Source organism: Hippopotamus amphibius, chromosome X (assembly GCF_030028045.1).
Source record: "Hippopotamus amphibius kiboko isolate mHipAmp2 chromosome X, mHipAmp2.hap2, whole genome shotgun sequence".
Classification (NCBI taxonomy): Eukaryota; Metazoa; Chordata; class Mammalia; order Artiodactyla; family Hippopotamidae; genus Hippopotamus; species Hippopotamus amphibius.
In genome coordinates this window covers 89,889,076-89,914,191 of record NC_080203.1, presented here as the reverse complement: position 1 = coordinate 89,914,191, position 25,116 = coordinate 89,889,076, and the positions used below count along the sequence as shown (strand labels likewise).

Below are 25,116 nucleotides of genomic sequence, written 5' to 3'. Positions count from 1 at the left end.
CCTGTGCTCTGCAACAAGAGAAACCACTACGAGGAGCCCATGCACCACAATGAAGAGTAGCCCCTGCTCACATCAACTAGAGAAAGCTCGTGTGCAGCAAGGAAGACCCTACACAGCCAATAAATAAAATAAATAAATAAATTTATTTAAAAAAAAAAAAGGACAAAGGAACCAGCTTGAAGAGGATCCCACTAGCCAAATCTGAGATAGCTGGTGCATCAAAATAAATAATGATACTAACTGATTATAACCCACAGAATAAAATTAAAATCCATACTGTTATAATTAAATAAGTAAATTAATAAATAAATGGGGAAAAATAGAAAGCTCTAATCCAAATAATAAATACAAAACCCAAAAATCACCATTTGGCAATCACCATAGTGATTGTTACAGGTAGGAAATCTTCAATGGCTGCCAAAACCATGAGTAAAAGTTTTACAATAAACAGTTTCAAAGTAACTCCCCATAAATTACCTAATTACAAAGTAATAAATGATAACTTTTCAGTGGAAAAACCTGGCAGATACTGCCTTAGCCCAGTGATCAAAATTAACATCACCAATAATAAAACAATGGACACCATGTGCCTCCTGATATGATACAATGAAAAGGATTCAACATCACTGTTATAGTAGCCCTCGCACAAATGCAATGACCTGAATCTAATCACATGAAAACATTGGACCAACCCATTTTTAATGAAATTCCACAAAATAACTGACCTATATACTCATCACAAATGTCAAGGTCATGAAAGACAAAGAAAGAGTAAAAAAAAATTGCTCCATATTAGAAGAAACTATTAAAGAAGCATAACAATAAAATACAACCAGTTATCCTAGATTAGCTCCTGGACCAGAATTTCTTTCTTTTGCTATTGTGGAGATGATTCATATTTAGAAGAAATCTTATTTGGAGAGTAGTTAAAAATGAAGACTCTGAGAAGCTTCAGGAACACGCTTTAAACATCCCAGACAGATAGCTGACTACAAAAGATTTCATTGCTACTGCAGGCACTCTTGAGATGTGAGGTGAGGCATTAATAACCTAGAAGTTACAAAGTTTACACACTTTAATTGAGAAAAGGAAGCCCAAATCAGCTACCAATGCTGATCAATTAGATCTTCATTTTCAAATATAAGGTAACAACCAAAAAAAAAAAGGTTAAACATGCTAAGGAGATTTAGCAACCATTAAAATTAATAATACTTATTCTATCCCAAAGGAATGGGCCAGGAATGTGGGAATAAGCAAATTAATGGGAAGAACTCAATTGTACATCAACAGGAGAAAGGGCAAATGAATGGACTAGAGCTACGTATATCAACATGTAGCTTAATCAATCTTACAAACAATGCTGATTTTTTTTAAATTGCAGAAGAATACATATGCTAGGATACCATTTACATGAAGTTTTTTTTTTGTATAATCACATTTATTTCATAATCAACATTAAGCATATATAGAAATATTATACATATATTCTTTTTTTTTGGGGGGGGGTACACCAAGTTACATGAAGTTTTAAGTCATAAAAAAAATATGTTTCCAGGAGACTGCAAATGCACTGATAACTTTTTATTTCTTAAGTTGGGTGATGGGTATATGGGTGTTCCTTGTATTATAAATATTTTTGCACTATATTATTTTATAATTGTTTTTCAATATAAATATTATTGCATTATAAATATTTTGCGTCAAGAATGCAGATTAACTATCAAAACATTTTAGCAATATTCAATCCTGTTCAACAGGGGGTTCTTACACATACCAATTATGTAATCCTTAATATAAAAAATTGCACCTGCTTTAAAAAGAAAAATATATATCAATAGGCTCATTAGGTCATCTTTGCCATCAAATGAATTTTGGCAACAAATAAATGAAAGAGAAAGTCCTTTTGGTATACAGAAACATAGAATTAAGGCATTAAGGACCTATAATAAGAAGAAATGGAGAGAGTCCCAATTATAGTAGGATACTTCATCACATTTTTCTCAAAAAGTAAAAGAAAAACTGGACCAAAAAAAGTAAGGATACATTGAATTTGAATATTATAACTAAGAAGCATGATATAACAAACTAGAACTTGGAATGCTCCTCCCAGAATAGAAAATATAAATCTTTGGCAAATAAACCACAAAAATGTCAAATTCCAAAAAATAGCCATAGTCTGATTATAATGCCATAAATATAGAAATTAACAATAAAAATCTATCCAATTCAAAATTAACAATCATTTAAAACAAATTTTATTTTTATTGTTTTTATTTTTTATTTTTTTGGCACACGGGCTTAGTTGCTCCGTGGCATGTGGGATCTTCCTGGAGCTGGGATCGAACCCGTGACCTCTGCATTGTCAGGCGGATTCTTAACCACTGCGCCACCTAGGAAGCCCTAAAACAAATTTTAAGAGGAAATCAATGTAATAATTTTTAAGCTCTTTATTGGAATATAATTGCTTTACACTGTTATGCCAGCTTTTGCTGTACAACAAAGTGAATTAGTGGTGTTTATACATATATCCCCATATCCCCTCCCTCCCGCGACTCCTACCCACCCGCCCTATCCCAGCCCTCTGAGTCATCACCCATCATGGAGTTGATCTCCCTGTGTTATGCAGCAGCTTCCCACTAGCTATCTATTTTATGTTTGGTAGTGTATATATGTCAATGCTACTAATGTAATAATTTTAAACTTACAAAAAAGATAAATTAATCAAAACACAAGTATTGTATAAGAATGGATATAGGTCAAAGGAACAAAACAAAGAGTTGAGAAATGATTCAAGTATATATAATAACTTCAGATATGATAAAGACAGCATTTCAGATCAGTGTGGAAATGATGGACTGTTTATTAATAAATGTGTTCCGACAAATGTCTGTGCATTTTGAGAATATACAATTAGATCTCTACCTCACACAGTCCACAATAAATTAAAATCCAAACAGAGCACAGAACAAGACAGACACAATTTGTTAAATCAGAAGAAAATATAGAAGAATATTTTATGCTTATGAGCCTTCCTAAGGAAAGACACAAAAATCCAAACCCTCCTCCCCCCAAAAAAAGAAAGAACAGATTTGACCTTATAAAGAATAAAAAGCTTCTGTGTGACAAAGGACACTATAAGCTTATTAGGACACACTGGTAGAAAGTAATTGCAATACACTTAACAAAGGATTAGTATCAGAATGTGCAAAGAAAACAAAGAAAGAGGAAGACCTCAATAGACAAATGGGCAAAGAATATAAATGGCATTTGCAAAGAAGAAAAATGAGTATTCAGTAAACGAAGACGTAAACTACGGTATAACTATACAACTGAATACTATTCAATAATAAAAATAAGCAACTACTGATACACGCAACAACTTGAATGGATCTCAAGTTAATCTCAAAAGATTACATATTGTATGATTCTATTTATATAACATTCTTGAAATGATGGTGATGGAGAACAGATCAGTGATTGCCAGGGGTTAGAGGTAGGTAGAGGGTGTGACTATAAATGCACAGCTCAAAGCAGTCTTTTAGGTGATGGATCTGTTCTGCATCCTGATGGTAGTGATTGTTATACAAATCTATACATGAAATAAATTCATAGAACTACAGATATACACAAAATAAATGAGTGCATGTGAAAACTGGTGAAATTCAAACAAGGTCTGTAGTTTAGTTAATAGTATCATATCATTGTCAATTTCCTGGTTTTGATGATTGTACTCTGGTAATATAAGATGTTAATATTGGGGAAAGCTGACAGAAGGGTACACAGGAACTCTCTGTACAATTGTGGCAACCTCTATGTGAGTCTAAAATCATTTCAAAATAAAAATTTAAAAATAAACATGTTCAACATTTCTAGTAATCAAGGAAATGAAAATTAAAACAATATATTATTTTTTACTCATCAGCCTAGCATAAAAATATCTGGTATTATCAAATATTGACAATAAGGCTGTACCACTGGCTGATGAGAATTTAAATTGGTCCAGTACCTTGGGAAAGCAATGTGGCAATATATACTAAAGTAAAAAAATGTGTAGAACTTATGGTCCAGTAATTTTGCCCCAGTGTCTCCTCTGGCATGATCTACTTTGTTCATTTTAACACTAGTTAAAATAGTGAAAAACTGGAAACAGCCAAAATGTCCATCAGTAGGAGGAATAGCTAAATAAACGGCTATGTATGTAATCTTACTACTGAATACTATGGGGCAATTAAATAAAATCAAGTATATCTATATGTAATAACATAGATATATTTCCAGGACACATAATTGAGTAAAAGATTTACAAAGTGACATATATGGTAGGATCTCTTTTACATGCTTAAAGTAATAAAACAAACCAGAAAACAATACTATATTTGGGCTAAGGGTACATATATATGCGTGTAATTACACTGAAAAAGATCTAAAATGACACACAGCAAACTGATAACAGAAAGGACAAGGACATAGGGAGGGGTGGGGTCAAATGAGACTTCTCTGAATTGTTTTAAATTTTTTACCAGGAATTTATATTGGCATATTACTTATATAATTGAAGTAAGTAGAAAAAATTTAAGAAAAAACAATGCACATATTGTGGTTGAGAATCAAAGTGATATTCAAACACTGTGATGAGTAGGATACAATGGCATACAAAATGCTGAAGTTTCATATTTATCTCCAGGAGCTGAAAATTGAAACCATCTAAACGGATGTTTGATTAGACACAATGTCAACTGAAAATGAACCAATCTCAACCACCTAAAGCACTAATGCACTAGTACTAACACATCACACTACAAGAGGTAAGAAATGCTGACCTCAGCAGTAGATAAAACTCAGACTAAGTGGTTTTCTATACTATTTGACGAAATGATCAAAACCACAATTGGCACATCTGAACTCATGATCCACTTCCTGTCTCTTATACACCCTTGCTCATTGATACACGGGGAAATAAAATGGAGAAATAAGAACAACCTTTGCTAAATGGAATATAACCTATAAAAATGTTGAATCACTATGTTGTACACCTAAAACTAATATAATATTTTAAGTCAACTATACTTCTATGTAAAAAAGAGAGACAAAGTAGATGTAACCAGCTATGGACACTGTAAAATATATCACAGTCCTATTTGTCACAATTTTTTAAAGTAAAATAGAAAATAAAAAACAGATCTTAGGTTGCCCACCACCAAACACATTCATTATCAATGTGGAAGTCCTGATTAGGCAACAAGAATGATAAACATCAACAAAGAATCCTCTTCCATTGAGAACAAGCTGATAGAGATATCTACAGTCATTCTTACTGATTATTCAACAAACATAAAACAAGCAATTATTGTAACTAACACTGTGCTAGGTGCTAGGACTACAGAGATAAATTGGGTACAGATCTCTATCACAAAGAATTTCAGTTTTACTGGGGAGAAAGACACAAAATATAAGCACAGCTTGCTATTTGACCAGGCTGAAGATCCCTCTCTCTTGTGCCTTGAAAATAAAAAAACCCAAACATCAGAAATTCACTCCATCCCTCTATCATCAACTCTTGGAGGTTTACTGATGGGCCTATAGTGGTTACCTCAATTAAGTGAGGGGTGATATTTTGCAATGATAAAAATTTAAGAAAAAGACCTCGAATAGCCAAAGCAATCTTGAGGAAAAAAACCAGAGCTGGAGGAATCAGACTCCCCGACTTCAGACTATACAACAAACCTACAGTAATCAAGACAATATGGTACTGGCCCCAAAACAGAAATGTAGATCAATGGAACAGGATAGAAGGCCCAGAGATAAACTATGGTCAACTAATCTATGACAAAGGAGCCAAGGATATACAATGGAGAAAAGGCAGCCTCTTCAATAAGTGGTGCTGGGAAAACTGGACAGCTACATGTAAAAGAATGAAATTACAACACTCCCTAACACCCTACACAAAAATAAACTCAAAATGGATTAAAGACCTAAATGTAAGGCCAGACACTATAAAACTATTAGAGGAAAACATAGGAAGAACTCTCTGACATAAATCACAGCAATATCTTTTTTGATCCACCTCCTGGAGTAATGGAAATAAAAACAAAAATAAACAAGTGGGACCTAATGAAACTTCAAAGCTTTTGCACAGCAAAGGAAACTATAAACAAGACGAAAAGACAACCCTCAGAATGGGAGAAAATATTTGCAAACGAAACAACAAAGGACTAATCTCCAAAATATATAAACTGTTCATGCAGCTCAATATCAAAAAAACAAGCAACCCAATCAAAAAATGGGCAGGAGACCTAAATAGGCATTTCTCCAAAGAAGACATACGGATGACCAAGAGGCACGTGAAAAGCTGCTCCACATCACTAATTATTAGAGTAATGCAAATCAAAACTACAATGAGGTATCACCTCACACTGGTTAGAATGGGCATCATCAGAAAATCGACAAACAATAAATGCTGGACAGGGTGTGGAGAAAAGGGAACCCTCCTGCACTGTTGGTGGGAATGTAAATGGATACAGCCACTATGGAGAACAGTATGGAGGTTCCTTGAAAAACTAAAAATAGAATTACCATATGACCCAGCAATCCGACTACTGGGCATATACCCAGAGAAAACCATAATTCAAAAAGATACATGCACCCCAATGTTCATTGTAGCACTATTTACAATAGCCAGGACATGGAAGCAACCTAAATGTCCATCAACAGATGAATGGATAAAGATTATGTGGCACATATATACAATGGAATATTACTCAGCTGTAAAAAGGAATGAAACTGGGTCATTTGTAGAGACGTGGATGGACCTAGAGACCGTCATACAGAGTGAAGTAGGTCAGAAAAACAAATATCATATATAAACGCATATGTGCAGAATCTAGAAAAATGGTACAAATCAACTGGTTTGCAAGGCAGAAATAGAGACACAGATGCAGATAACAAACATATGGACACCAAGTGGGGAAAGCGGGGTTGGGGGGGGGTTGGGGTGGGATGAATTGGGAGATTGGGATTGCCATATATAAATTACAAATAAAAAATATCAAATTGTGCATTTTAAATATACGAAGTTTATTATATGTCAATTGTATCTCAATAAAAGTTTTTGAAAAAAAATTAGGAAAGAGAGGTACTACTTCTGGTAATGATCCCTTCAGATCAAACCCCACGCACAGAAATATCAGCAAAAAGTGCTGGACAAATGTGAAAAAACAACTGTCTGAAGGTATAAGAGAGCAATCAAAAGCAGGTAGAAACTGGCAGGAAGGCAACACTTGGAACAAAGGAAGGACAGTGGATGAGTTTGCTATTGTTATGGATTTTCACCTGGGGGCAAGCCCCAAAGCAGCTAAAACTCAGAAGAAAACCTACATTCTTACAACTGAAGAGACAGAGGAAGGTGACTGGTAGTATAGAGCTTTCAAGACCCAAGAAGCCCCTGGTGCTTCACCATGCAACAGAAAAAGATCCAGGCCTTGAGTCTCCTGACCCTTCACCCAAGGGCAGAAGGCAACCGAGGGTATTATGTCTCAGCTCTCTATCCAGTGGCAGAGAGCCATGCAGACACCACAACTCCTGACCTTCTATTTAGCCGTAGACAGTGGCCAGGTAAGTACTTCCATACCGCAGTGACACTGGCAGAGATCAAGTATTAAGGATACCAGCATCAGGGGGCCAGAAAAGAGACCAGGGAAAATGCTCTCCGTTCTATGGGTCCAGTATCCTCCACTCCCCAAATCTAACACTTGGCAGCCCAAAGATGCACCTTTTACTCCTGCGGGTAGCACTGATAGAGACCCAGTGAGAGCTCAACCAGATTCAGAAGACCAAGCAGACCAGAACAGCATTGCAAGAGCTCATAAAACTAAATTATCATTGGAACTACATACAGCCCACAAAAGTAGGATAGAATCTACAGGCTAAACTTTAACAGGGCAAGTGCCTGCTAAAATAGAAGACTTAAATATGATTAAGAGTCTCCAATCATAATATCCAAAATGTCCAGTGTACAAAAAAAAAAAAAAAAAAAAACACTTGTCATACCAAGAGCAAGAAAAATCACAACTCAAATGAGAAAAGACAATCAACTCATACCATTACCAAGATGAATCAGATGCTGGAATTATCTGACAAGGATTTTACAGCCACTAACAGAAAAAGAGCCTCAGTGAGTAATTATAATTTCTCTGGAAACAAATGAAAAACATAGAAAACCTCAGGAAAAAATGGAACCATATAGAAATTATTGAATGGAAAAAATACAATAACCTAAATAAAAAATTAATTAGATACACTAAGTAGTAGACTGGAAATGACAGAAAATAGAACCAGTGAACTTGAGGACAGATTAACAGAGTTTACTCATTTTGAATAGCAGAGAAAAAAAAAACTGAAAGAAAATGAACAGGGCCTCTGAACCTGGGGAACAATTTTTATAAGACTAAAAATTCATGCAATTGGAACCTTGGAAGAGAAAGAATGTGGAGCAGAAAAAAATATTCAAAGAAATATGGCTGAAAACTTCCAAATTTGGCTAAAGACGTAAAACAGATTCATGAAGCTGAATGAACTTCAAACAGGATAAACCCAAAGGAATTTCATCCCAAGACACATCATAATTAAACTTCTGAAAACTAGATATTAACAGTTACTAGGAAGTAACAACACATTACTGATAGGGGAACACCAATTTGAACGACAGCAAATTTCTCATCTGTGAACACAGAAGCCAGAAGGAAGTGGCATAACATTTTTCAAGTGCTGAAAGAAAAGATTCGTTAATCCATGACTTCTATTTCAGCAAAATATAATATTTGGAAATGAAGAAGAAAAAAAGATAGACAAAAAAGAGCTAGGAGAATTTGTCAGTATCCTTAAATCTATCCTTAAAGAATGACTAAAGGAAGATCTCCAAAGGGAAAGGAAATAGAAGGCTTAGAATTTCAGAAAGGAAAAGAAAACAATGCAATGGGTAAAAAATAAGGGTAAGTATAGTAGACTATTCTCCTTAATGAGTTTCTTACATCATATTTAATGGTTAAGGCAAAATTTATGGTGCATAACATATGTTGAGGAAATACTTGAAACAATTATATTTTAAAAAGTGGGAAGGGTAAAGGGACCTAAATGGAAGTAAGGTTTCAATACTTAACTTGAAGTAGTAAAATGTCCATACCAAAAGAGAGTGATAAGTTATTGATTTATCTATAAAGAAAGAGAGAGCAACCACTAAGGAAATTACAACCCAATATACTCAAAACAGTATAAATAAAACAAGAAAGAATGCTAAAAAATGTGCAAGTAACCCACAGGAAGGCAAGAAAAGAGAAACAAAGGAAAGAAAACCACCGGGAAAAAGCAATACTAAAATGGCAGATTTAAGTCCTAAAATATCAATAATTATTTTAAGTGTAAATGGTCTAAATAAGCCAATTAAAAGGGAGACATTGGCAGAGTGGATAAAAAGCCAACTGTGTGCTTTCCACAAGAAACTCACTTCAAACATAAGATAAACAGGTTGAAAATTGACAGATGGCAAAAGATATGCTACCACTAACCAAAAGAAAGCAGGAGTGGGTATGTAATACCAGAAAATGCAGACTTCAGAGGAGAGAAAATTACTAGGGATGAAGAGGATATAACATAATGATAAAAAGATCATCATACTTAATGCTGAAAGACTGAAAGCTTTCCCACTAAGATCAGCAATAATACAAGGACATCTCTTTTCACCACTTCTATTCAACATGGCACTGGAAGTTCTAGCAAGAGCAATTAGGAAGAAAAAGCAATAAAAGGCATCCAAATTGGAAAAGAAAAGATCTTACATACAGAAAATCCTGACAAATGATGAATCCACCAAAAAACAAACCCAAAAACCTATTAGAGCTAATAAACTAATTTAGCAAAGTTATAGAATACCAGAATGTTATAGAAAAATCAGCTGTATATCTATAGATTAGCAATGAGCAATTCAAAAAGAAAATTAAGAAGCCAATTCCATTTACAATAACAGAAAAAAGAAGAGGTTAAGACCTGTACACTGAAAACTACAAAATGTTGCTGAAAGAAATTAAAGAACACCTAATTTAACAAAAAGATATCCCATGTTCATGGACTGGAAGACTATGATTAGGAGACAATACTACCCAAAGCAATATTCAGAGTTAATGCAATCTCTATTAAAACCCAGATATTTTTGGTTGTTTTTTGTTTGTTTTTTTGTGGCTTTTTGCAAACTTGATCCTAAAATCATACAGAATTGCAAGGGATCCAGATGGGCCAATATAGTCTTGAAAAAGGAACACAAAGTTAGAGGTCTCATACTTTTATAGTCAATTGATTTTCATTAAGAGTGCCAAGTCTATTCAATAGGGAAAGAATACAGATGGTCCTTAACTTATGGTGGTTTGACTTGAGATTTTTTTGACCATATGATGGTGTGAAAGCAATACACATTCAGTAGAAACTATACTTTTATTTTTGAATATTGATCTTCTCCTAGGCTAACTATGCAGTATAATATGTTCTTATGATGCTGAGTAGTGGCAGTGAGCTACAGCTCCTAGTCAGCCATGTGACCATGAGGGTAAACAATCAATACACTTAGAACTATTCTGTACCCATACAACCAATCTGTTTTCCACTTCCAGTACAGTATTCAGTAAATTACAGGAGATATTCAATACTTTATTATAAAATAGGCTTTTTTGTTAGATGATTTTGCCCAACTGTAGGCTAATATAAATGTTCTGAGCACATATAAGGTAGGCTAGGCTAAGCTATGATATTTAGTAAGTTAGGTGTATTAAATATATTTTCTACTTACAGTATTTTCAATTTACAATGGGTTTATCAGGATATAACCCCATATAAAGACACATAAAGGCCACTAAATACATCAAAAGGTACTTAATATCAGTCATCAGGGAAGTACAAATGAAAACCGCAATAAGACATTACTACACACCCACCAGAACAGCCAAAATTAATGTTGGTGAGGGTGTGAAATTCTCATATATTGCTGGTGTTAGTGTAAAATGGTTTAGCCAATTTGGAAAACTGGTAATTCTTACAAAGTTAAAACATCTATCCTATGACCCAGCAAATTCTACACCTAGGTATTATTCACGAGAAATGAAAACATGTTAACAGAAAGACTTATACAAGAATGTTCATAGCAGCTTTATTTATAACAGCCAAAAAAAATAAAAAAAAAAAACAACTACTGATACACACAAACATGGATCAATCTCAAAAACGTATTGAATGAGAGAAGCCTTACACAAGAGTACATACTGTGCGATTCCATTTATATGAAGGTCTAGAACAGGGTAAATTAATCTATGGTGAAAAAAATCAACAGTGGTCAACTCTGGTGGGATGTGTGGGGGGAGGGCACTAATTGGGAAGGGGCATGAAGGAACTTTCTGCAGTAACGGCAATATTCTTTATTATGTTGGCAAGCTACAGCCTGCAGGCCAGATCTGGTATACCAACCATTTTTGTGAATAAAATTGTACTGGAACACAGCCATGCCAAATATTTTACATATTGTCTATGGCTGTTTTCATGCATGCCATAGCAGAGTTGAGTAAATGCAACTGAGACTACATAGCCCACAAAACCTAAAACAGTTATTATCTAGACCTTTGCCAACATGTTTTATATTTTGATAATGGTTTGGGTTACACAGGTGTAAGCATTTGTCAAAACACTGAATTATGATCTGCACATTTTACTGCACATATATTTAAACTAAAAAATGTAAACAAATACTGAGTTCTAGTCAAAGATATGTATGCTGAAGTGTTTATGGATGAAGTATTCTAATGTCACCAACTTTAATTTTGAAATGACCAGAAAAATAAGATGGACTGATAAATGGATAAAGGGGTGGACAGATATGTGATATAGCAAATACAGCAAAAGTTAACTGTAGAATCTAGTTAGTAGGTATATGGGTGTTCACTTATTTTTTTCTACTTTTCTGTATCTTTGAAATTTTTCTTAATAAAATGTTGGGGGAAGTTTTTTTAATTAGATAAGGAAAGTGTACAACACATGCCCACAGAAACGAACATTCCAATCTGAAATACCTTGTGAAGAAATTTATTCTAAAAACATAAATCCCAGAATAGCATGCTTTGTCTGAAGAAACTTCAACACCAAAGATCTTTATTAATCCTTGATCATTCCAGTCAGTGTGCACACATCAGAATTCATTATAATTTATGCCCTTGGTGAAGAGGGAATTGTATAAAACACACAATACTTGAGATCACAGCTGTTTGGAATAGTAATATCACCACTAAAAACTCTTACACTATAGCGCATCTATTATCTAAGGAGCTCAAAGCATTTTATTAGCCAAACTCAATAAATTCAGAGTCTTTAGAGATACCTGAAGCAGAACAGAATGAGAAAAAATAAATAAACTGAATTCTTAGTTCCTTCCTTTAATTAATTCAATCAATGCCCTGAGTTAACTACATTTCACTGAAGTCATCATGCTCTTTTTCTCAAATTTTGGCAGGGGGGATAGCTATCTTACTTACAAAGAGGATGGATGGTGTAATGATTAAGGGGACAGCCTCTGCAGCCAGGTAGTCTGGGTTCAAATACTGGCCATCCAGTATGACACTGGGAAAGTTATTTAACCTCTCTGAACCTCAGTTACCCCTAATGACAGCTACTATTCATAGGGTTGTTATGAGGACAGTACACATAAAGCCATTAGAACAGTATCTGGCACCTAAGAATCACTCAACAGTGTTCATTATTATCATCTCATAAAGGCAAATGCTTTATTATAAATGTAGAACAAGAAGATAGCCATACGCTTGTAACATATTAGGACTAACAGGCCTTCTTGCTGTTCTTCAAACATGCCAGACCCACACCTCTCTCAAAGCCTTTGCACTGGTTATTCCTTGTGCCTAAAATGTGCGCTATGGACTCCCTCATCTCCTTAAAGTGTGTGTGCAATTGTTAACCTTCTCAATGAGGCCTACCCTGATCTCCATCTTATTTAAAATTGCAACCCACTTTCCTCCTTACCCTGCTAAACGTTTCCCCCAATCTCCCTGTATTGTATTATAAAATTTACTTTTTGTAATATTACAGTTATTGACAGTCTCCCCACATTAGGCAACAAAACTCAATGACAGAAGGGATTTCTGTCTTTTATTCACTGATATATCCCAAGTAGGTGCTCAAATATTTTTTTGTTAGCATCACCTGGTCTAACTCCTTCACTTTACAGATAAAGAAACTCCAAAAAGACTTGAATCAAAGCTACCCAGTGAGTAAGGAAGAAAGCCAGGAACAAGGACTGTGACTTCCAGTCCAGTGCCATTTCCACTATAGCTCACTAACTCCTTGACCTTTGAACATTACATAAAATTCACAATCATCCATATTTTTCCCCCAGGAGGATTTACCTTTGGAATTTCTTGGCCTTGTAAATGCTGTGTCCGTAACACAGAAATGCTCTGAGAGGCAGTAGAAGCCTGTACTGGAATACTAAGTGTGACAGATGAACAGAAGATGGCAGCTGATTTGTAAGGGCTATCCCAGAGCTTGGATGAGGGTCTGGTGTTGTAATTTTATTTCCAATGACCCAGAAACAAGTGCTAAGCTAGAAGATGGCTGCCCCTGTGGCTGGACAGCAGACTGCTGCTGAATGCATGCTGGCTGGTGCTGTGCTAGGTTTCTTTGCAGAGGAAAAGTTTGACTGCTGTCTAATGCCTAAAGCACTTGAGGATGCTCTAAATGCTGTATTACACATTGTTGTTCCATTGCTGCCAGCTGCAACTATTCTTGCAAAGGAGGTGTCATCTGGACCATGTTTGTAATGGCCTTTGGAATACCAGGTAATAGCTGAATGTGCTTAGGTGCCTGTGAATGAGGTACCTGATGTTGGAAAGCAGCATGTTTGCTATATATAGACTGCTGTTGATTTATGGGACCTTCTTGAGTAGACAACGGATGGCTTTTCTGGGCTTGCCTACGAAATAAATGAGTCCTGCTGCTGACAAATGAAAGCTGGGTGAGAAACCCGGCTTGGTGTTACATGTGATTGGGAAAGCTGTACAGAGAAGTGTGGGGGCTGGATCTGGGCCTTTGAGGAGGCCTGCTGAATGAAGGACATTTGTGCAAGGTGTTGAAGCTGTCCTTCCACAGCCATCTGAGATGTAATCCTAATTGACTGGGCTTTTAGCTATTGGTGCCCAAAACTGACATCTGCTTAGGATCGAAATGCTGAATTCTGCACATTAAATAACAGCTCAACAGAATGTGTTTGTGTATCTAAGGTTAATGTTAAATAATGTTAAATATGTCTTATGTCTTTTGTTCCAATTTTTTTTTAATTTATTTGGTTGCGTTGGGTCTTAGTTGCTGCAGGCAGGCTCCTTAGTTGTGGCTAGCCGGCTCCTTAGTTGTGGCATGTGAACTTTTAGTTGTGGCATGCAAGTGGGATCTAGTTCCCTGACCAGGGGTCGAACCCAGGCCCCCTGCATTGGGAGCACAGAGTCTTATTCACTGCGCCACCAGGGAAGTCCACTTTTGTTCCAATGTTGACGAACCTTGGGGTTGTGTTAAATAGGCTTGTTGCTACATAAGGTGCTCAATAAGGTGGTACTGAGTATAAGTCCTGATCTGCAGAGTTTGTAATATATACTTCCTTGCTATCAGAAGGGTTTACTGTGTATACTTGCTGGGTTATGAAGGTTGCCTGTTCAGTTGTCTGGATGGTATAAGCAGCATGTCCTGAATAAGGGACACGCTCAAGTGCCTGGTAAGCAGGCTGTTCCATAGGTTGCACAGGGTAAGCTGCTTGGATTATACATCCTCGCTGGTCTGGAAAAGGTGACCAAACCACAGGTTGCACTGTATAAACAGGCTGCCCTTAGGCCGGGGCCAAATAAGAGGGCTATGCCACAGGTGGGACTGGATAAGAAGTCTGTATAGAATAGGTTGGCTGTGATCTCAGTGATTGTACAGTGTAAAGAGGATGCTCTGGGGCTGGCAGAGAATAAACAGGCTGTGCTGGAGCCTTCACTGGGTAAGCTGGCTGTGATAGGTAAGAAGCTTATTCCTGGGGGAGTATCACAAAGGGCAGCTGCTCAGGAGCCTTTAATGGGAAGGATGGCAGTTCTGCACGTAGTCCTGAATAAGTGTGTTGAACAGAATAAGATGGCTGTTCCAGGAGCTGAATCACACTTTCAATACTACCCTTTGACTGCTGCCGACTTACATGAGTTTCAGATTTTCAGAGTACAATCCTGCTGAACATTTTTCTTTGGTGATGCCATAATCTTAGGTTGTAAAATTAATGGCCGCTGCTGAATAGAGGCGTGGAAACAAGGTTTCTTCAAATGCACAGTCTGGCTTTGTGGCACTGAAGAACCTGGAATTATAGACTCCTGATGTACCACTGAGTATGGCTAGGATACTGAATGTGTCCTTTGTGAAGGCTGACGGGCCCCTGAATGACCCCCAATGGAATTAGGAGGGAGCTGAGCTGTACCAGCAGCATCCTGTGCACTGATCACATGTTGGGCAAAAGAATGATTTGACAAAGCTTGAGGGTGATTAACTGAGAAGAAACTAGAAATTTGATTGGCATTTGGTAATTTGGTTAATGCCTGATTCCCATCTCTAGGGTCAGGCTCAAGTTGAAGACCAGCTGTTGGATCCTGGGAAGTTGTTTGTGAAGCAAGCAATGTCTGAGGAGAAACTGCAGAAAAGACTGGTTGTGGAACTCCAGTAACTGACAAGTCTAAAGTCATAGGTTGAGCTGAAATTTGTCCATCTGCTCCAAAGGTCAGCTGTAGTTCCTGGTGCTGGTGCAAGGAAAATTCAAATTATAAACGCATATACCATGAGAATTCCCTGGTGTCCAGGACTCGGTGCTCTCACTGCCAGATGCCCAGGTTCAATCGCTGGTTGGGGAACTAAGATCCCAAAAACTGCACGGTGTGGCCAAAAAAATTTTTTTATTTAAAAAATAAAATAAATGCATATATCATGCTCATTTTAATGGGACTGTGCCAGACAGAATGATAGATAAAATAACGCTATGTTGTAAAAATTTCAGGAAGTTATCAAAAAGGTGTTGGGTTTTTAGCGTTAGTCCTATAAAAATCTTAATACCATGAGTAAATGCTAATTGAATACACTAAGGGGCTGAGACCAGTCCCCAGCAATATATTGCTCATGGCTTCTCATTTATTGCACTTGCCACATAACTCATTCAAACTCTGACAGAAATTCAGAGTAATTGAATCTGACACCTTCACATACAAGACAGTGGAATTTCCAAGAGAAAGCTCAAAAGGATTTCAATATCACAGTTAAAAGGAACATAGAAGCTCTCTCAAGAGGAGTGAGCAAGCTGGCTGAATACATATAGGCTGGCTATAATAATTCCTAGAACTTGAACCACCACATTCATAAAAAGACCCCCACTGGTCAAAGTGCTTGCTTATGTGGATTCCATATATTAGGTGAAAAAGGCAGGCTACAAAACAGTATGTATGTGATATACATATGTATGTATAAACAAAGTTATATATGTATACACAGAAAAAAAAGACAAATCTAGAGTCTCTACCCCCAAATGTAAACAATAATTTATTTCTAGCTGGAGAGATAGTAGGTAGTTTTCACTGTCTTCTTTATAACTTTATAGGCTTTATTTTAAAAAGGTAAATAACACTTTCATAAATTTTTCAACCTTTTTTTAAAATTTTGGAAACACATTTCAAAGTACACACACCTGTATACTTACATGGTTGAACCTAAGTTAATTTAAGCATCCTTCCAACATACTTTGCATTATAGTCTTAAAAAGAGATAAATCCAACCACAACATGAGCTCAAGTATGAACATATACCATATAAGCTGCAAACAATAGCCAAACACCATGCACTGTCAACCATATCAGATTAAATATACCCCCAACAGATTTTAAATGCATCTGGCATTTGTCAAGTATGTATATGTTTTCTCCTACAAGTCTGTGAGTTCCTTCAGAGCAGGGACCATATTTTATCTAATTTTATATCCCCAGAGATGGTAGTCATTAAAAGTTTGTTGATGAACTATGACTGACTATATACCAATCTCTTAAAAGCAAAAGATGCACCAGCTGCTAACTAAATCATATACAGAGATGCCTAGGAGCTCAGACCATCTCATTCCCAAAGAGAGAAGACACATGCAGGCGATGGTGGGTTGAGGAAAGAAAATGGGATGGCAAAGAAAAGCCCAACCATGTGTCTGGAGTCTGTAACCTAGGAAATCAGGATATATAGTCATGTGAACTCTTACAAAGACTGTATACTCATCGTCAGAAATGAGTAATGTTGACTTTGAGAGTCTAAATGACAAAAACACTTATTTCTCTTACAGAAATAAACATGAAGTTCAGCTTGATGCTTTGTGAAGACCTAAAGGGGTAGGATAGGAAGGTTGGTAGGGAGGCTCAAGAGGGAGGGGATATGGGGATATACATATACATATAGCTGTTTCACTTTGTTGTACAGCAGAAACTAACACAATACTGTAAAGCAATTACACTCCAATAAATATTTTTAAAAAAATGTGAACCAAAAAAGTCAAGAATTTAGATGAAAGTGCTTAAAATTATGAGTCTATGAAATACTATTTCTAATTAACTACAAAAGACATCCTTCTACATTTAAATCAGGCTAGAAAAGTCAAATATAAAAAACAAATGAGGGAAGAAAAAGGGATCCAAGTCCTAAATAAATTTTTTTTTAATCTGTATATGGAGTTCTCAGTTTCTCTTCCAATTATACAAGCAACGTCTCAAGATTTTAGTTTCACAATGTTAGGCACATCCTCAAGAAGAATGTCTTAAGTGAAGGAAAGTATAAACAACTTTTAGATTTCAGTGACTTTTATATAAACTAGGATGAATTTATGAAAGAGAGCCTTTGCCTGTCAGAAAACCTAGGCAATGTTAAATAAGTTTAAGTGACTATGGAGCCTCTAAAATGTATCTTACCTTTAGCTGTGAGACTTTTGGGACAGTTAATGGCAAAACCTGGGGTTGTGAGGCAACTGGAGGTCCAAGGACATGTACAGGCAAAATAGTGGACTGACCTTGAACCAAAGGCAAAATTTGGGGCTGAGTCAGCTTTGGCTGCTTCTCCAACTGTTAAATAAGAAAAGAAAAAGATTAAAGATAAACTCTCCCATTTACAGTAAATATACTGATTATATATTTAAAAGTATAACAATTCACCTCACCCCTGATATCTGCTGGTAATGTCCCATTAGTTGCTGGGATGGATAAATTTTCCCTGGAATATTTATTTCGGCCTGTGGGATGTTAGAAACCATTTGAGAGCTCATCATCTGGTCTGAGGAATAGGCTACACTGGGCTGATTTGAAGTATCTGAGTGTATAACTGATCCAGTTCCTGCCTCAGACAAACTGTCACCTAGACAAAGAAAATAAACAATAGGTAGAAAGGAAAAACTCAAAACACAAGGTCCAAATGGCATAGGAAATGGTAAGTGTTTCTTTAATTTTTTTCTTTTTTATTCTGACAACCTGAAACAGCTTCAAATAAAATATGTACACTGCAGAATTAATCAAAAACCATCACGTAAATTCTCCATGCCGATACTGTGGTATAACTAAAATTTTCTTAGTAAACCAAACCTACAAATAAAGAATCACATAAAAGTCAACTTGATTTGCTGGCCATTTCATGCATATCCTAACTAATCTATGTTTTCCATTAGGATTTCAATAAAATCTAAGTAGCATAGTCTCATTCTCCTAGAACCTGGCCAGAAAATAACACTGCCTTTATGGAACAACTGGTTATTACTATGAAAATACTGTGTCCTACAGAAGAGAATGCATTACAGCAGAAAAATTAGAAAAACTGTGTTAATTTTATACTTGAATCTAAAATACAAAAGGTCTTAGAGTCTAGAAAATTCCTTCTTGAAGAATAAATTCTACCTTTAGTTCCATATTTTCTTTACTATAGGATTTACTTTAGACCCTTAAAAATGGTAAAAAGATTAGAATCCTTATTCAAATAGTACCTTGAACAAGTCACTTAACAGAACAATTTCTTAATTTTAAAATAAGGAAACTAGCTGGCCTGCCTATTTCAGAGATTTTATAAAAGGATTAATGAAATGATAGATAACGAAATGCTTTGAAACATACAAAAGTACTATTTAAAGATAAGGGAATACAATTACACATTTCCTCTTATAAATTATAACTGTGTTACCTGTGACAGAGGAGCAATGCTGTTGCGGTTTTCTTTGTAGAAGCTGTTGTCGCACGTGCTGATCAACTTCAGTTTCTTCACATTCAGCCCCGGTGTGCTGAACAGGTGGAGGGGGCAAAGTTGTATTTTGGGGCTGAGGGAGTACATTCCCCACAGACTTGCACTGGGAATCCCTGCGTTCTTCCAAACAGCCAGCTGGCTTCTTCTCCCTTGTCTTCTTTATCAGGGTCACCCGATCTCTAATGGACTTAGCAACAGCTTTGGAATCACTTTCATGGAAGAATCCTGACTTGACCTACAAACAAAATATAATAAGCAAACCACATCTTTAACATTTAAGATTTTCACATTTATTTTTTACTAGCAGAGTTATCTTCTGCCCCCAAATTCCAAATGCTATTAAATAAGTTAATTTGTTTCTATGTTCTTTCTTTTTATTTATTTTTTTAATATATTTATTTATTTATTGGCTGTATTGGGTCTTCATTGCTACACATGGTCCTTCTCTAGTTGCGGCGAGCAGGGGCCACTCCTCGCTGCAGTACGCGGGCCTCTCACTGCGGTGGCCTCTCTTGTTGTGGAGCACAGGCTCCAGGCGTGCGGGCTTCAATAGTTGTGGCACTTGGGCTCGAGAGTTGTGGCTTGTGGGCTCTAGGACACAGGCTCAGAAGTTGTGGCACATGGGCTTAGTTGTTCTGTGGCATGCAGGATCCTCCTGGACCAGGGATTGAACCCATGTCCCCTGCACTGGCAGGCAGATTCCCAACCACTGCACCACCAGGGAAGTCCCTCTATGTTCTTTCTTAATCAGACATGCATAACTGCCAGAGCCTTTAATAAGGAAAACAATACTACTACCAAGCATTGTTAAAATAATTCTGGCTTTAAACAAAAACAAACAAATAGCTTGATATTTCAGTACATGCAGTATTATTACAGGAAATTTATGACTGCCATTAAGTTTTGTGAAAGATTAAGAAATGTTCCTCATTCAACTATAGTAAGTGCCTACAATGTGCCCAGTAATGGGCTTTGGAGACATATAAGTGCCTAAGCTGGTCCTTTGTCCTATATGCAACACAAACTGGTGGTGAGAGATGGATAAAAACTTAACATAAAATGAAACAAAAGGTAGAAATGAGCTGCTGCAAAAGCCCTAAAGGAGCACAAGCCTCTCTGGTGAAAGCAGAGAAGGTATCACAGAGGAAGGTAAAGTCTGACCTGGATTAAAACAAAACAAGGAACTTGCAGGCTAGTGAGGGAGAGGTAGATGAAGTTCAGAGATCAACACTCTAGGCAGAGGAAGTATGCTCATAGCAAAGTGCTATATCTTACTAGGCATTAGAAGAGTAACAGAAGAGAAGTTAACAGCTCGCTGTCTGAAAGGAACAGGGCTGAGTAGCAGAGATAATGACTTGAGGAGGTACCGTGGCATATCATTCTCAGTTCTACAATCTGTTTTTTAAAGCATATCTCGGGGGTCTGCAGACTTGGGGAAATTTCATCGTAGTTGAAAAATGATTAAAATGTTAGATGGAATTCATATATTTAATTTCTCTCCCTCCCAAAGTTAAAAAAAAATCCCAGAGTAAATAATGGATTTTTAAGTCATAAATTCACAAGGATAGAAAGAATAAAGGCAACAGCAACAACAAACAATATTTTGGACATTTGGGGATGTGAGAAACAGATAATAACTGATCTAGTGGACCTGAAAAAGATGAATCAGGGAAAGCTGAGAGTCATTCCCATTTATACTGAATAATACTCATAACACACAGGAACTGGCAGTACCCGGTACTTACAGAACTGGGTAAAGTCAAAAGAGATGACTAAAATAAGGAAGACTAAGTGAAAGGGTTTCGAGAAGTAGTTAGATATTAGGTAGGTCCCTGTGCCCCATCCTCCATTCCACATCTTTGGGTGATTGCTTCTCTCCTACCCAAGAAGTCTGGAATTTTATTCTCTGGAGAGGGTAAAAGAGGATCTCTGGACTAGGGAACACCAGGCACAGTTGAGGGTATGGCTACTATGTAGAAAACAAGAAGATTAAAGGACCATTAAATGACCATACTGAACGCCATATGCAGAAACCCCCAGCCCTCTTCCCCACTTGGCTACCAAAATACCAGTAACCAGATCCTTACCCTCCAGCCAGTATATTGAAAGATGCTTCTCTGGAGAATCTGGCCAATCCAAGAAGAAAGACCCACAAATATTTGTGTCAGAGATTCCCCAATTATTGACCCACCCAGTTATCTGACAGTAGAGGTTAACAAGTCTGACATAAGCAATCATACCACCCAATCAGCTTGTTAGTCCCTGTCGTAGGCAAAATCATGGCCCCTCAAAGATGTCCCATCCTAATCCTCAAACCTGTGCATATGATGAGATATCAATCCCATTATTGAGCTATACACAATTGACCTTAAGATAGAGAGATCATCTGGGTGACCTTTACCAACTAAAGGTCAAACAAAAGTGACACTGGAAGGATTTGACTAGCCGTTCCTGACTCTGAAGATGGAGTAGGGGCATGTGAAAGGACTGCGGAACAATCTCTAGGAGCTGAAAGTGACCCCCAGCTAACAGCCAAGGAAATGAAGACCTTAGACTTACAACTGCACAGAAATGAACTCCGTCAACAATCTGGTTAAGCCCGAAAGTAGACTCTCCCCCAGAGCCTCCAGTTAAGAATCCAGACCACCAAACCTTGATTTCAGCCTGTGAGACTCTAAGCAAGGAATCGAGTAAAGCTTACCAGGACTTCTGACCCACAGAACTGAAATAATAAAAGGGTGGGGTTTTTTTAAATTTTTTTTAAGGAACAGGTTTATTTATTTATCTAATTATTTTTAATTTCATTCAGTTTTTGGCTGCACTGGGTCTTCATTGCTGTGTACGGGCTTTCTCCAGTTGCAGAGAGCAGGGGCTACTCTTCATTGAGGTGTGTGGGCTTCTCATTGCGGTGGCGTCTCTTGTTGCGAAGCACGGGCTATAGGTTTGCAGGCTCAGTAGTTGTGGCACATGGGCTTAGTTGCTCCACGGCATCTGGGATCCTCCGGGATCAGGGATCAAACCCTCATCCCCTGCATTGGCAGGCGGATTCTCAAGCACTGCACCACCAGAGAATTCCCAAGGATGTTATTTTAAGCCCACTAAATCTGTGGTAACCTGCTATACAGCAAACAGAAAACTAATACAGTCTCCTACTATCAATCATGAGCAGCTGGCCAAGAATAACCAGAAATATGAGAAAAGCCTCTAACAAGAAGATGGAGCACAAAACCGACAAAGAAACAAACAGCAGCTTGGAGAAAAAATACTATGCAGGGAGGAAAAAAAAGGCAAAAACACTCTCTTCACTAAAATTACAGAGAGTTGCCATAATATCGAATCCACAAAACGAAGAACAAGATGTTTACTCTAAAAAAGAAACAGACCAAAAAAAATGCAAAAGAACTCTTGAAATTAAAAACAAGATAGTAGAAATGAAAAACTCAATGGAAGGGTTAGAAGATAAAGTTGATTACATCTTCCAGAAAGGAGAATAAAAAGACAAAAAATAGAAAATAGAAAAGATAAGAACATTGGAGAAACAGTCCAAAAGGCCAAATCAAATATCCAAATAATAGCAGTTCTACAAAGAGAAAACAAAGGGAAAGAACTTAACAATAAAATACTTTAAGAAATTTCCCAGAAACTAAATGATATGAGTCCACTGAGTACCCAGCACAGTGGATGAAAACAGACTCAAACCAAGACACACTGTGAAATTTTATAATACTGAGAAGAAAGAGAAGATATTACAAGCTTCCAGAAAGGAAAAAAGGCAAAAAACATGCAAAAGATACAGAAAATAGAACATTTTTGTATTTCTCAATATCAGTACTGAAACCTAGAAAATCCTGGAGCGATGATTTTAAATTTTTTAAATTGCCAACCTAAAATGACTTAGCCAGCCAAATAATCGATTAAATATGAAGACAGAATAAAGACGTTTTTAATACGTGCAAGTCTCAAAGAATTTACTTCCCATATACCTTTCTTAAGAAGGTGGCAGAGGAAGTGGGCCACTAAAACAAAAGGGTAAGCCAAGAAAGAGAAAGACATGGGATTTAGGACACAAGAATTTCAATACAGGAGAGAGGCAGAGAAGTCTAGAATGATAGTAAAGAGAAAGATTAGTATGATAGTTATGCACCAGATGTCCAAGACAATCATTGTAGATTAGAACCATATGACTAGAAAGATAGGCATGTTAAAGACTATCATCTCCAAGATACCCACTGTCAATGTCCCATACTCCTTTTAAACCTGAGGACAGAATGCCCAGGTGAGCCTGGCTCAGAGTATCTGTACTTTGCTAATTTGACCACATGCTGCTGAAGCTCCTGCACACCCTCCCTCCAAGTACTGCACAGCCTGGATTGCTCGTGGACATACAAACTACCCAACAGAAGTTATCTGCTATCTTCTACTCTTGCGGGGCGGGGGGCGGGTAATGGGGAGATGAGAAGTAGAAAAGTCAAAGGTGCCCGTTCACCAACAAACCTTATTGTTACCAGACAACTTATTTTTCTGGTCTGCACAACAGCCCTCTGGTGCCCTGTGGTGAGCCGTGTGTGTTTCCCTGGACTCATGCATGACCTCACCCGCTGACCTCCCCCGAGACTCAACTCTCATAAACTCTTAGGGAAGCTGGAGCCAGACCATGACTAAGAAACTCTATTCAGCTTATCCCCTCCTGGGCATCTTCACCTAACAGTAACTTCACTAACTAGCTAGGTGTGTGCTTGTCACTCCAGTTTTCAAAACAAAATAATATATATTATTTAGGTAAACTATAATGAAAAGCAAAGGAATGAGTAACACAAAATTCAGAGTAGATATTACCTGTGGCAATGGGGGAGGGGAATGCAAGTGGGAGGGGCACATAGGTAGCTTCCAAGGTTCTAGTAGTGTTCTACTTTTTAACAGAAGTAGTTTTACTATTCTTTATACTATACATACAAATTTAATATACTCTGCTGTAGAGATGTATTTCACAACAAAATTACAATTTAAATAAAGAAAATGAGAGGAAAGAAAGCAATGAGAAGGAGAAGGGAATCAACCCCGATACTATAAGGGGAGGGGAGGCCAGTGATAGGATTCACTTACCATTTCATATGCTACTTCCTCAGGTGTATCTGTTTCTAAATTGAAACTGAATTCAATAGCTTCATTGTCTTTATGCTTGCCTTTTAATTTTTTAGGGTCTTCAACCCAGAGTCTTAAAGCCAGGGATGAATTTGAGCAATCATCTTCCTCCGCTAACTCCACCCTTAGTCCTGTATCCTCAGCAAAAAATGCGTGGTTTAGTAGATCCCTGATAGACAACCTAATAAACAAAATACAAATCTGTTATCAATTCTTCCAACCATAAGCAAGATATAGAACACTTAATTAGTAAAAACTGCCAAAGTAACAACCTGATTTAAAATTTTCTATTAATTAAACCATTAATCTGCTTTTTTTTTTATAAAAAACAAACCTTATATCCAACTTATTATTACCAAGGATGCAACTGTAGTGATCTTAATTAAGGATTATTAACAGTAACATACCTAGATACTGAAGTTTAACATACCTAAAGGTATGCCTAGAGATAATTAGAGAAGTGCTGCATTACACACTTGATGGATTCTCTTCCCTAAGCCACTGGCTTAAGTTACTAAAACTCACACAACAGATTGTTGGCAAAGGAAACTAAAAACTCTTGGAGGTATATAAACTCTAAAGCAAATTAGGAATTCAAACCCTTTTACAAATGTCATAAAT

At 36.9% G+C, this 25,116-nt stretch overlaps 1 protein-coding gene across 1 annotated transcript in view; it reads right to left on the bottom strand.

The window, feature by feature from the left end:
- The window catches only part of WNK3 (WNK lysine deficient protein kinase 3), a 182,932-nt gene that overhangs the window by 72,702 nt on the left and 85,114 nt on the right, over window positions 1-25,116 (bottom strand). The window contains exons 7-10 of the mRNA XM_057718521.1: window positions 24,457-24,676; window positions 19,294-19,588; window positions 18,287-18,480; window positions 18,042-18,191 (exon numbers count right to left, since the gene is read on the bottom strand). Of these exons, the coding sequence (XP_057574504.1) occupies window positions 18,042-18,191; window positions 18,287-18,480; window positions 19,294-19,588; window positions 24,457-24,676 (859 nt within the window). The remainder of the gene's footprint in view (window positions 1-18,041; window positions 18,192-18,286; window positions 18,481-19,293; window positions 19,589-24,456; window positions 24,677-25,116) is intronic.